Here is a 14,028-nt window from a genome sequence, read left to right as displayed (position 1 = left end):
AGAGCACTATATGTATTTGTTTCACAGCTGACAGTCCCAATAGAAGGGCTTGTAAGAATATAAATCCAGCGTTCTGTTGGCATTACATATTATTCCTTTGTTTAGTCACAACGTGCCGTGGGATACAACAAGAAAATCATCATCATCATGGAAAATCATAATTCCAACACAAAACCCCGACCAAATCTGAGTCTCGTGACACCGCCGTCCGGCAATGTGGCGACATTTTATTCGATTGCTGCCGATCCTTACAGCGGAACGACGGACTCTGCATTACAAACTATGGTACAAAATGCATCTGGCCATTCGTGTTCGGAACATTCAAACTCTTCGTTCGATGTCGTGATGGAACAGTCAAAGTGCATCAATACCTGTTCCGTTGTGGTTAATGCAGATGCCGGGAACTTTGTGGAGTCCGTCGACTCTTGTGGAACGACCGTTACATCTAGCTGTGTAGCGGTGGAAAACGGCACCGTCTCAACATACCATATGAACACGCAAGGACATGTTACTGGTCAAGTCGTGTACAAAAGCACGGATTCACCTCCATGTTGGGCTCTGATTGAATGGGAAACATCAGACGAAGAACCAAATTCGTACACGGTAATCGACTCGACCCAAATAATTGCCCGCGAAAACAGTCAACCAGAGGAGGAGAACAAACAACGCACGCGAGACTCTGGATTGTACACCGGGAAGTTAATTCACGTGCTGCGGGGCAGATACGTTATGCCGGCAACGATTGTGATTATATCGGGTGAGTGTTTCAAAAAAGCTTTGATGCAAAATCCTTAATAAGTTTCGCTTAACCTCAAACTAATATCAAGCTGTTTGTTGATTTTGTTTTATTATTATAAGAGGATAGAAAATTTCTCGAAACGGAGCTTCACGAGTTGCGTATCATGGCCGCCAACAATTTGATTTCGAAATCGGCCATTTCGGCACAAACTTACCGCAGGCAAACCATGCCAACACACGCGCAATATGGCAGACAGGGTGGTACAAAACCAGTGCAGCAGAAAACGATTCCACCATCAAGACCGTGTATGGAGCCATTAGAAAATGTAAGATATAATGCTGTTACACCAGAGTGGCACATGTAAATAACTTCGTGTAATACATTACAGATACATAGTGCGAAACGTCAACGTTGCGATTCTGGTTCATCAAGTAGCGCAGTTAAGGAAAGTGAGTCAAGGGTATCGTCTGCATCCACCCCGAATGTTGCGAGAGAAGAACCACTAGCTGGGATTCTTTTCAATGTGGACAATTCGTATCATACCACAATACCACCCGGTAGGATGATGGCGCCCCGCTTTACTAGAAACGAGCACGTACATTCGCAAGCACCACCCATGACGTTCGATCAGCAAACACAAACCACCGGTACATCTGCTGAACTCAGTATATCCAACGATGCAAACCTCGTGCGGATTATGTCGTACCTTGAAAGCATCATGGCAGAACAGAAGGGATACCGATTGGAAAGCGAATACAATCGCAAACTGTTGCTCGACCTACAAGAGAAAATACTAGATCAACACGAAATGCTCCGAAATGTTCAAATGCAAGTAGCTAACCTGGAACCGGCAGATCCAACGATGAGGTTAAACATACAATCGAAGGAAAATTCATCGGACAATTTAGTCGTTACGGAGGTAGTACAAACATATTCCCCCGAGCATGATGTTGAAACCAATGCCACGATAGTAGACACCTTTGAGACCACCACCAATAACAATCACATCGTGCTAGAATCCGGAGAATCTAACAGCAACCAAAGCTGGACGTCATCCAAGATGGATATGCTCTGCACGCGAAAAGGCATCACGTCATCCAACATGGACGATTCGTCGAAAATTATCTCAGAATCGTCAATCTACATAGAAAAGCTTAAAAGTCAAACTGAGACTGATGAGAGCGCCCAATCCACCACCACCTCCAACTGCGCTACTGAGGTGCATGATTTGATAGAGAACGATTGGAACGATTCGATGCCGGAAAGTGAAAGTAACGATCACCAGAAGAAAGATGTTTCCCAAGCACCCAAAACGACCATGGTAGCGATCGGTAGCAACAACACGATGGTCTCCAAATCCGTACTGGACAATATTAAATGGGTGAGCTACAAGTTTGCCACGCGAAAGCTTCTGCTGGCTGTGTTTCCGCGGGAAGTGCTGGCAACGCATTCGCTCAGCGGAAGACCCTGCCCGACGCAGTTCAACAGCACGGGAAAACCGGTGAAGCGGGCACTCGATCCGCACATTGTGGCCGACGTTGTAGAGCTAATAATGAAAAAGTTTCGTGTCGATGAAAGTAATGTACGGGCAGTAATTACGAACAAATGTGCGGATGAGAATAAGATGCTACAGAAAAGGAACGTAACCCCAGCAGCACTATCGAATGGAGGGAAAAGGGAAGTTGCGCGAGCAAAGAAGTTGCGCAACAAGGAAAATCAGTCAGGAGCGTCATAATACAAAAGAAAAACCGAAACAAAAATGTACCTAATTTAGTCGTTGAGTTATTTATATTATCTTTGCTACCGACTTAGATCTAATTCGCAATACCGATATCAAATACATATCACCAAATAAAAGGTTATCTAAGAAATTTTACCTATTTAAACGTGTTTCTGATTATATCTAAATGCAGAGAGGAAAATATGCCAGATCTTTAAATTTGCTGTCTTTCTTGTTATATGGTTCTACTATTATGCTAAAGTTTGCTAAAGTATTATACATATGTATGTATGTATATATTTATTTGAAGTTTGTTTGCTTTAACTCTAGCAAAACTTTACTTGACAATTATGTTCATGTCTAAAAGATCAAGAACTTAAATAAAATAGGCAATTAGAGGGAATAGAAGGAGCAAAAGAAATTATAAGAGAGGATCGGACACGAGCACGGTAGGAAAAAGGGGAAAGATGAAATGTAATAAATTGCAACAGGAATTCAACAGACACATGGCACGCACCAGAGGATTATTACGGGTGATTGTGGTACGCGACGAAGGAATGAAGACGGAGCACACGAATGCGTAACTGCGAGGAATCGCAGAGAGCAGATTGGGGGCATCGGTGCAGTCCAAGAGAAGGGTAGGAGTAAAAGACGATTGAGCAGTTTTCAGGCGAGGTTCCAACGTTTCTAGCCCCAAGGTGCGACAGCTGGATTCAGGAAAACCAGAGAAGTTATCACCGAGCTGTTTACGAAAAACGAACCTGGTGAAGGGCCAGTGAGTCTGCTCAACACGATCGATGTTAATCTTTGCTGTGGGAGACTTGACGCACAGGAGTTTGTTAAAATCGTTAAAATAAAAGATTCGCTGAACAATACCAACAACGAATTCAATATGGAGGCAAGAGGTGAGACTACTGACAAGCCAGATCCTAGGTTCCCAATAAAAAAAACTCGAGACCTTTGAGAGTTATTTGGGCAATAGGAAAATATTTTGGGATTACGGGAACGGGTAAACAGTACAAATTTAGCCGTAAGCGCGAAAGAAGCTCAATTTGTAAAGAAATAAACGATTGAGCGAGTTTAAAATCCAGGATGATGCTTAAGCGACGTGAAATCAGCAGAATTTCCCGTTAAAAACACAAATTTCTAACGAAATCGTTTCAGGATGCCAAGCACACTACCCCTGAGCTATATCTGATTTATGATTTATGGCGTTGATTGGATTTTAATTACGATCCAAGCCCGATGGTTACTTCCCTAATGTCTCAGGGCTAGCCAACTTAGATTGTACAAACACTTTTCTTCTTTCCTTGTCCTTAATGCAAGGCTAAGGTCACTTGTTCAAAGTATTCGACGTGGCCGACGACGACGTTCACCCACCGCGAGATTCTCCTCTGTCTGTATATGCAGAGCTGAACAAATTGTATGGTCAGAAAGTTGGATCATTGCAAAACGTTAATTCTCATTTTTTGGCAACAAAATGTCCTTGCGGTTCATATCTTCTCTCATCAACTTATTATTCGAAACGATTTTGTATCCAGCGCCTATCAGCTGGATTCAGCTTCGAAACATACTTCTTATTAATTATTCGGATTGCTTTTTACAAAATAAAATATAAAACTACTATTTTTTCTTTTCTTTTAATCGTGTTTTCAATCTGTCGTCACATGAATCAAATTTCACTTTCCTGTGTCTTTACTTTGTTTGACTTACTTTTTTATCCGTACCGTGTTGCAAACGCAAAGCTATATCTCGTTCCTATATTTTGCACTAACACCAACACGATTCTAGAGTCATGCAGCAAATGTAGAAGGAGCAATTCCATATGAATCAAATGAGCAGAGTACAGTACAGCTACCGCATAAAAATGTCACCGTTTTTCCATTATCCTCTCATAGGCAATTTTAATTAAATTCACATTTTAACGACCTTCGTCTTTCGTTGGCTACAATCATATATTCAACACATTATGGTGATGATGCACTTGTCCGTCCGTCAGTGCGATTTTATTTAGCCTAATCAGATTTCTTACTTGGTGCCTAGCATACCCAAACGCACCAGCGATCAAATGTTGCTGGCTGTTGCTTGCTGTTTACGTTTAGCTCTCAAAAAGTGAGAGAGATCAGTTTTCGGGTCTCTCTACATATGTTCCTAACGAAAAATGTATTTATTTCGATTGGTTTTGTTTAGCAAAAACATTTATAAAGTTTATAGGCAGATTCATATTAAAGGAAAAACACATTCCACTGTCCTCTGATCACATTTTTTTTGCGTCTGCCATTATCAAAGAAGGAAAGAATAACCGTCGTCCAGTTCTGAATCGTAACTGTGTTGTCTTCTGTGTACGTGGCAAGCACATCAGAGGTATATACGGGACGATTATATCGGTTTTGAACACAGTGGAGTGTGTGTAGTTTAACAAGGATGCAAAATACTCCTATCGAACGTAAGGAAAACACCAACGAATCTATTACCAACATCAACATCATCGTTACTACGCTCTCCGTTAGTACTATTCCTGCACTATGATCGTATTTTCCGTATCACCTCCACACTCTTGTTGCTTCAGCAGCAACGCATCATCTAGGATAAGTTTTATTTTGTCACCCAGCCGAATGTTGTCGCTACCGTCGTTCGCAGTCGATTCGGCCTTGGAATCCATTTCACCCTCACCGCTAGTTGTCGTATCAGAGGCAGGTTCGACGGCAGCCGTATTGTGATCGGCAGTTGCTGCCATCGTCACCGGAACCTCTATCGTTTGGGTGCTCAGCAGATTGTCACTGCCGGGTGGATAAATGGCACGGATTACAATGGGCTGAGCGGTGACGACGATAGATTCGTCGCTCAATGTCGGTTCAGTCATGCCATTGGCGGTGATGTTAGTAGCCTTGCGGTGTGGCGTGTCCTCCGGCAGCTGGTCTATAGATTCCTGCGATTGATACATGGAGGAGGATTCTTGCGACGGAAGCTCTGACAAGCTGGTTTGATCCGTATGGATACCACTGTCCTGAGAACCATTCTCGCTGTTTGTACTATCCGTTTGTGGTTTATTGTTGCAGTCCTGTCATTGTGTAGTTGTGTGTTTACGAAGAGTAATCACAAAAGAAAAGAAAAAGAGAAAAAGAAAAGAAAAAAATGTATTAACACACGATCATACGATATTTGTTGAGGTGGACGGACACTACGGATGAGCATTACGATTTGCCAACATTTTTTTTATTCGCTCTTAACAACAGTTAAATGAAAAGAAAAGGACACAAACAGTCCTAGCGTGATGGTAATACGATGAAATGAAATTACTCATATTCACTAGAAAGTGAATAAGAACTTTTGATGATCAGTGCAGTGGAAGGGATCTATGTTAATGCAAAAGTAACCGCCACTTATGTTTACGACATTGATTAAATAGGTTTCAAACGCTGAGGTGGTATGGGATGAATGATTCTTGCTTTGTCTACGACACGGGGATAGTTATGATTGAAATATTAAAGATAGTTTCACACGCACGCGATGATTAGTGATTTTAGAGGAAGAAAGCAATAATCACTTTTTTCTGATTATTTCGCAACTTTTTAACTAGATGAAGGATGCAGATGTAAGAAAAAAATACAATACTTTCACTGTCGTCTGTTGAAGCTAGGCATGTGCAACAATTGGGAAAAAATGTCAAATACGAAATTGTCTAAAGCATTTTAAGCTGCGAAACAATTATGTGAGATTCAAAAAGATTTTGATCAGTTATACGACTCCTTATATAGAAAACCCAGAGACCCAGAATTTCGAGTTTTTGGAATCCGTATCTCAACCAAAGGAGCTGCCGGCTATGTAGGTTTGAATATAAGATAAGATGAGCGTTAAAAGTATAGCCTCAAAGGCGGCATCTTCAGTGCTTTTTGGAGTGTTGACTTCATCGAAAATGTCTCCCAAACTTCATTAATTGCTCCGTCTAAAGTTGCAGACGAAAAGCAACGATACGCATAACGCACAGGATTATCTCGAAACCATGAGTTGAACTGAATCCTAAAAACCATCTGGCGAGACCGCAAAAGCGTACTGTTCGCTTTAAAGTGTTTTGTTCACAAGTCCCGAAAGTCCGTGGTGCAGAAATTTATAGATAGACACAGTACTTTTCAGTTGGCTTAACGACCTAATAGGTCACGGTGGCCATCGAATGGCTTACTTTTTGATACCACGTAATTGGATAGTCAGTCCTCGCTACGGAGGGACGGTCCGAATGGGATTCGAATCCCGGTCTTGCCGTGTGAAAATGGCACTGCTATAGGCGCCTTAACCAGACAAAATACTTAACAAATTCAAATTTTCAGGAAAGCGGTGACAGCACCGTTTGTTGTTGTTGCACATGCTTTACTCCTATAATAATAATGATCATTTATCTGCAGAAGCATTTATCATTGAATATCGTAATGTAGGAACAGGATCAGTAAAATGCATTATTAATTGAACAAGGATTAATATGAAACGCTAGGCAGAGATTCAAACGGCTACAATACTATGTAGAATAATAAACCATTCAAACTCTCCCAAGTAGCTTCTATAACACTAGTCTTTGAACACACTATTTCATTAAATATTACTAACGTTTTCGAACGATTACCAGAGCATTTAGAAAATAAAACAGATAAATACAAAAAAAAAGAAAACACCAGTAACATTGATATGTGATGGCTATTTGGGTATTATTCACTGTATCTACACTGATTAACATTACACGATCGTTATTACCTGATTGAGGCAAGGAGGTTCTAAGGAAAAGTAAAAGGGAAATATTGTTTCAATTAAGCTGGGACGTGTTGATTTCGGGACGTTTGGCGTAGGAGAATTCAGGAGAGGCAGGAAAAATAACTACTTCATAAACCGAGATCAGTTCGGAGGGCATTTGGAAGAAGTTGGATGCCAGGGAACTTATCAGTACGGATTTGCAACACCCCAAATATTGTTACCACCGCTATTGATCGATTCGATGATATCTTCGATCGCCTACAGAGGAGCAGATTGATTGTAGATGTGCGATTAAGATAAAAAGAAAAAAAAGAAATCGTTCACCGAGGTAAAGATTTTAGTGAAATGTATACTTTAGACACTTTTTTTAGATTATTTAGGAGAAACATATACAAAAGAGATTAAAATAATAATCAAATCAAGTGACATGGAATTAAAAAAAAAATATTATTATTGTCAATGAACTGCGTGTTGCTTTGGTGTAATCGGTTGGAATTTAATCTTAATCAGTGTGTTTGCACTACTGTAGGTAATCGATTCGATGTAAGCTAGCGCCTTGATTGAGGAATTAAGAGGAAAAAGACAGAACAAACGGCTAAAGAAGATCACCAGAGATACTAAATACTAACTCTGGTGTTTAATTACATTATTGATCGAAATATCTTACTTTCTTCATTATCTCCACACTACAACAGTTGTTAAAAAACCTGTCAACTCATTTAGACTAGCAATAATCTAGGTATTGTCACAATAAAATTCTATAGAAACACTGTTACAAGATTGCAAAACTAACTGCTTGCCGATACGATCATAAAACTGGGCGTCTAGTGGAAAACACGTCTCAATAATATATTTACTGAAAATGAAATTATCAAACGCAACACTACGCTTCCTAGAGTAAGAATAATGCAACAATTCGACAGTCAAAAACTCATCATTCGGTTGCCAAAAACAATAAAACACTTCAACATGTTGGACAAAGAAAGCAAAAGAGACATAAGAAAATAATAATATTGAATAGAACAAATCCATAGAAATAAAAAATTGAAAAAAAAAACAATATGGACAGGAATTTCGCGGTTTCAAACAAAAAAAAAACAATAATAAGGCATAACAGAAGAAAATAAATGCTGAACAACAACAAAATCAATAAAGGGAACAAAATCAAAACAACCAAAAAGATGCCAAAAATCAAAAGCAACCTAGAAAAAAGATGATATCACACTTACGACCCTGTATCGTTCGACAACGCCAGTACGCAGCTCGGAATGCTGACCAAATATCCTGTGCTCATATACATATTTTTGGATCATATGGGCATCGATCGACCGACCGTATAGTGTCGATCAGGTACGTTTTAGTGTGTTTGCATATTATACAACATTAGGGCCGTAGTATTTAATCGATTAAGAGGTTCAATCGTAATGCAAGAATAGCGAAAACATTCGACCGGTCGTCAACAAGGGGCGGAGAAGCAGAAGGTGAACGGATCCCCATTAATCGATAGGATTCAGTGAGAGAGAATAAGAAAGGTTTAGTAAAAGTTGCAATTTTGATATATCAATTTAAGCGGTTCTGGGTAGAATTACTATTGTGTTCGGTAGAGTATAATATATAGAGAAAGAGAGAAAGAGCCGAAAAAGACAAAGCGTATAAGAGAAGTGGTGTGTTTTTGTTCTGTTTTGCATATGTACATGTTTGCGTAGTTAGAATATCATAAATAGTGAAGAATAACATGAAATTTTCTCTTAGAAAGATAAAAAAACAAACGCAACAAGAGTAAAAAGTAGAATGTTATTGAAAGAAATCTCAAGAGCTAGTAGAAAATAGAGAAATTGTATAAGAGCAATAATTAAAGGTTGCGCCTTTTTATGTAGAGGATCTTTACAAAATGAGAAAAAAGGAACATATGAAGGAGGTGTTTGGACAGCTTTCTGTTCAGGTGTATCATCGCTTGATAGCAAAAATGCAAGAAAACAGCTGTAAAACAGCATTATTTCAGATGTTGGATCTTTTGCTAGAGAGCTGATGAACTGAGTATGAGTTACATCATTTCAGTGCTTCATATATGCGTGTAGTTAGTGCTTGTGCTGGCTAATGTGTGTGAATTAGCTTGTTCAATTGGTGCGTGTATACGAGGATCACTTTCACCCTGGACGATTGTGCTTCGGCTTTGCGCATGGTTACTTCAATACTGTGATATGTTTGTATTTGTGTGGGATTGGTAAATGTGTTGGAATGTATGTATGTTTTGACTAATCTCCTTTGAACGTATCTGGCTTCTGAATTGCGCCGGAATGTTAGAAATCCTTATAGAAATTTAGGACAATTAGCTTCTAAACCAGATACTTTCAAGAGTGCAAGAAGTCGAGTTGGTGGATGGTGAATTGCATTAATACTACTGCACTTACCTTCTTAAGCGTGCTGGGCGGTACCTGTAGATGCACTTTTCGTTCACAGAGCGACTGCAGTAGTGCAATTCCTTCCGATCGATTTTGGCTGTACCGATGTTCCCAAGCATCCAGCAAACGATTGTAATACCGAGGGTGCTCGGTAAATCCAATGTAGCGATAACTATTTGGAGCGGGAAGAATCCGTTCCAGTGGTGCACTACGTGCTAATTCGTCCTCCGTCAACAGTAGGCATCGCACATCATCGGGCGTTAATTCTTCTAGTATTGTGTTTAGATACTGTTAAAATAAAAATGCCAAATAGATTACGTCATATTCGCGGAGTTGGGGGGGTTTTGTATCTCAACGTACATCTTCCCGGCACATGTCTTTCTGGATGAATTGATTATGTTTCAGTCTTTCGGTCTTCGACAATCCGGTCGTGTAGATGCGCTTATCGAAACAGAGCGGACCTGCCAGTCCCTGCTCTTTCAGTATCTCTTTCTGTTCAGCCATTGGTATTCTCGGAGGAACCTACGAAATTGAGTAATCATTTCTAGGTATTCTTGTAATCGAACAAAAAGAGCGGATGCTAATTACCTGATACATAACGGTGTTAAACAACGCCTTTACGAGCGGTCCCTTAACGCACAGATCCAGCGAGGATGCAGAGTGTAGTGAAGGAGAAATGTTTACCTCTAGCAGCCACGGCACCAGCTCAGAATCAAGCAAAACGTCGATACCAAACAGTTCATAGCAATTGTACTTGCTTCCCACGTTTACCTTCGACATCGCGTGAATGGAACATTCGCCAGCAAGGACCGTCCGGAGCACGAGATTACGTAGCGCACTCCACAGCCGATCCACGTTGATCCCTTGCTCGGCAAAGTACGTCCAAAGCGACTTGATCGTCCATTTATGGCCCTGGCACGCGTCGGCATCCTCGTTTTGGCTGTAGTTGTTCGACAGTTTGTTAATACTGTAGTTCGTTAAATGCATGTAACGATCGTTCAGCGTTTCCGACTTTTCGCTGTACTTTACCGACGCGAACCGTGCCAACCCGTCCGTGTGCATATACACACGTAGCGGGTTCATCGAGGTTACCAGCACGTACAGTCGCAAATCAAATTTACTACCATTGATCAGCAACGGACGCTCGATGTATCGCTGCACAATCAGTGGCTTTCGCTTAGGTATCTGTGACCATCGATTCACCACCTTAATACCCGTACCACGGGCCGATGCTGGCGGCTTGATGATCCACTTGCAATTGCGCTGATTGTAGCGAGGCCAAAGTTGCCGCAACATCTTCAAATCCTGAGGTATAATGTAGGTACGGGGCATGAAACCGAATTCTTTCTTGCCGTGGCGATTCATCTGCGTTTGCAAATTGCGCCACATGCGATCCTTACGCCCGATCTGGAAGCTTCCGGGTAGGTGGTTAAACTTTTGATACGGTCGTAACGTTTTAAACAGCGTACTCTTCATGTGTCTGCCCCAAATTCCGACCCAATCGTTCGTTTCTGTGTGAAATAACGATAATAGTTAACAAAAACTGTTCAGAGAAACGAATGAAACAAAAAAAATCATCCACACACATACACACGCTACTTACTTTTCAACAAACGGAAACCACTGTTTTGCAACACTTTGCGAACTACGATTGGCGTGATTAGCGTCAGCTTCCACTTTAACACCTTGTGAATGGAGGGTGGCATCGGCGGTCCTTTCTCGTCATGCGTCGCGAACGTAAGATATGGTGGCACATACGGGAACAAACTGGGTGCGAGAGGACCCTCGGGAGCATTTCCACCGAGCACGCTACCAATTGACGTTACGACCGGCGTTTTGTTGCCGAGCGAAGGAGACGGTGAGCCGGAGTGTGACTTTGGCTTCTGATATGCAGCCGCTAGATACGACCGATAGTTATCTTCCGAATCGGTTAACGAGTCGTCCAGCACCTCATCGCCACTAACAGGAACCTCATCATCCAGATCATCATCCTCCCCGTTACACTCATCATCTAGATCATCGTCATCGTCACCCGCATCGGACTGATCGATCGTTTCTGCATCGAGATCTTGCGTGTGAACCGACTCGCCGCCGCTCGTACCGATGGACACCCCAGACGGAGTCGGTGAAGAGCTACCCGCGTTGTGCACTACGCCAATAATAGCAGCGGTTGTAGCTCCTTTCTGTGCTTGTGGCTGGGGGGAGGTTGATTTTCGACTCGTGTCCGTCGGCACAGCTGTTCCGACTATACCAGTACTGGTCAGCGTGCTCGCTAGTTTCGGTTTTAGCCTATTGATTCCAGTGCGATTCGCGCGCACAGTTACCTTCGATGATCGTAACTGACCTGCACCAGTGCCAGATAAACTTTTGGAACATTTGTTACGCTGTACGGTTGAACCAGCGATCCTTCCGGATGGCAGGACATGCTCCGGACTAACATCCATCTCTTCTGTTGCATTCACCATTTTCGAGGGAGGTGAATCTTTCTGACAGTTACCGGTTGCCGATGAGGATAAGGATTCACTTGCACAATTATCGCTGCTAAATATGTCGAAAGATTCATCCGCTTCCAGTGTCGGCGAAATTGTGTCACGTGTTCGTTTGAGTGTGTTCTGGAAAAAGGATGCAATTTTGTATGAAAATCTAAGCAAACCACAAGTAATTGCATTAATAGGTGGTTAGACAAGTTGTAGTCCTTATGTATAGCCTTGAACATAATTATAATTTGAGGATCAGTAATGCAGTTATCGATAAAGCCGAGGCCTTTTTTGAGACTAATGACAAATTATATTTTAAATAAGACAGAAAAGATTAAGGATCGCTGTTAAGCATTGCTTCGCTCTGGGAGGCAACTAAGTTAAGAAAATAAATTGAATAAAATCCTTTTATCGTGGTAAGGACCAAGACTCATCTATCCACCTGTTACGATCACGTCACTTACATCACGACTGTGTCGCTGCTGCTGCTGCTGTAGTTGCTGATATCCAGCTGTCCGCTGGCCTGTAAACAAACTACTGCTACCGGCACTAATACCGCTATTCCTATGGGCACTGTGGTAAATGAATTCTTGTGGTTCCGATTCGCTTCGGGCACGCAACTTCCTGCCGCTGCTACGCTCGAGAATCGTCGCACGGGTGGCAAAGTTAGTCTCCAGATTGCGCGCAAACCGTGACTCGAGATGCAACTCGTTTGCTACGTAATATCCACCGTTCCGACGGTCCTTTCGCATCCCGTCCAGCTCACTCATATAAACATCCTTCGCGTTAACAGCGCCGCCACCGAACAGATGGTTTTGTGCGACATTCTCCTTCGACTGCTGCTGTTGACTATTTGTGCCGGAAGCGTTCGTTGTGATCGTCGGCAGTAGCTCGTGAGTCGCTAGTGGCAGCACTCTACGATTACCGTGATGTGGCTGTTGTTGCAGGGAGAACGATTCGATGTATAGACCGCCCGGTGTGGTCGAAACCGGATGATCGTGTAAAGCCATCGACGTGCTACCGGTGCCAGAGAACTTTTGCTTACTGTGACTTAGATTAGCGTGGTGCGATTGGTTGCCTTGCAGCACTTTTTTCGACCTGCCAATCGCATGCGGTTGCAGCTGATCGGTAGCAGCGGTACCGTATAGCAGCGGTGCCATTGGAAGACTTTCACTGCGGCAACGCCGACGCAAGGGTGGTGCAGCATTGGATGATGGATTTCCGCCTAGCGAACCATTCGTTCCCATTGTCCCGGATTGATGTTGCTTTAACGATTGTAGGCGAACAGCGGAGTTTCCGTTGCGAGCATCGCCACCATACACCACACCACCAACGAGAGGTTGTTGCTGTTGTAGCTGTTGCTGCTGCTGCGAAGAAGCACCTGACCCGTTCTGTTTGAAATCCATTATGGTGGCAAATTTTGTTGTAATCTAAAAATGAAACCAACAGAAAAAATTTGATTAGCAGAACGTCCTTACACAGCGAATTGTATGGCCGTAAGTGTATAACGCTATGATAGAAAAGCTTAGCAAGAACACACAAACATTCAATTTCGTTCATTACACTTTGCAGCAACCATGCACAACAGGAGTACAGCAGTGTGACGAGTATTTTAAGAATACTTTCGACCATATTATCGAACGACGCGGTTGGGTGAGAAAAAAAAGGTGCCAAAATCCGGTGCTGGGTCGATTTCGCGTTACCCCGAAAATTACACGCAGATGACCGAGAGGGATCGACTATACGCCGGCGCGTCGACCACCAACTATGTCCGCCGCAAGGTGACTAATGGAAGATGATGAAGATCTGCCGTTACACCTGCACTTATGACCGTTGTTCGGGAAGTTCGGGTGGTCTTCCGTTATGACACCTTCACACCGGTACGGGCCACATACACACAAAAGCACGAAATAGTTACGGAAAATTGTAAGCACAAAACCACGCGGTCTT

At 42.3% G+C, this 14,028-nt stretch overlaps 2 protein-coding genes across 2 annotated transcripts; one reads left to right on the top strand and one right to left on the bottom strand.

Annotated features, from left to right (window-relative positions):
• The first annotated feature begins 147 nt into the window (after positions 1–147).
• On the top strand, positions 148–2,474 carry LOC126560608 (uncharacterized). The gene is made up of 3 exons (XM_050216564.1): positions 148–757; positions 859–1,064; positions 1,128–2,474. The coding sequence occupies exons 1-3, from the start codon at positions 148–150 to the stop codon at positions 2,472–2,474; spliced, it is 2,163 nt and encodes a 720-aa protein (XP_050072521.1).
• Positions 2,475–4,910: 2,436 nt separating this feature from the next.
• Positions 4,911–13,724, bottom strand: LOC126565785 (tubulin monoglutamylase TTLL4-like). The gene is made up of 7 exons (XM_050222994.1): positions 13,642–13,724; positions 12,543–13,508; positions 11,205–12,213; positions 10,190–11,112; positions 9,962–10,123; positions 9,611–9,889; positions 4,911–5,520 (listed from the first exon to the last, which is right to left on the bottom strand). The coding sequence occupies exons 1-7, from the start codon at positions 13,708–13,710 to the stop codon at positions 4,972–4,974; spliced, it is 3,957 nt and encodes a 1,318-aa protein (XP_050078951.1). The 5' UTR covers positions 13,711–13,724; the 3' UTR covers positions 4,911–4,971.
• Between the last annotated feature and the right edge of the window lie 304 nt (positions 13,725–14,028).

This window comes from Anopheles maculipalpis, chromosome 3RL (genome assembly GCF_943734695.1).
Source record: "Anopheles maculipalpis chromosome 3RL, idAnoMacuDA_375_x, whole genome shotgun sequence".
Classification (NCBI taxonomy): Eukaryota; Metazoa; Arthropoda; class Insecta; order Diptera; family Culicidae; genus Anopheles; species Anopheles maculipalpis.
This window is presented reverse-complemented; position numbering and strand designations above follow the sequence as displayed.

Bases quoted from the DNA above. Each gene is read 5' to 3' on its own strand.
- LOC126565785 (XM_050222994.1), bottom strand. From the start codon at position 13,710: ATGGTCGAAAGTATTCTTAAAATACTCGTCACACTGCTGTACTCCTGT. The intron at 13,509-13,641 runs GTAATGAACGAA...TTTCATTTTTAG, and splicing joins GTGCATGGTTGCTGCAAAGT to ATTACAACAAAATTTGCCAC. The intron at 11,113-11,204 runs GTAAGTAGCGTG...TATTTCACACAG, and splicing joins TGGTTTCCGTTTGTTGAAAA to AAACGAACGATTGGGTCGGA.
- LOC126560608 (XM_050216564.1), top strand. From the start codon at position 148: ATGGAAAATCATAATTCCAACACAAAACCCCGACCAAATCTGAGTCTC. The intron at 758-858 runs GTGAGTGTTTCA...TATTATTATAAG, and splicing joins AACGATTGTGATTATATCGG to AGGATAGAAAATTTCTCGAA. The intron at 1,065-1,127 runs GTAAGATATAAT...AATACATTACAG, and splicing joins GTATGGAGCCATTAGAAAAT to ATACATAGTGCGAAACGTCA.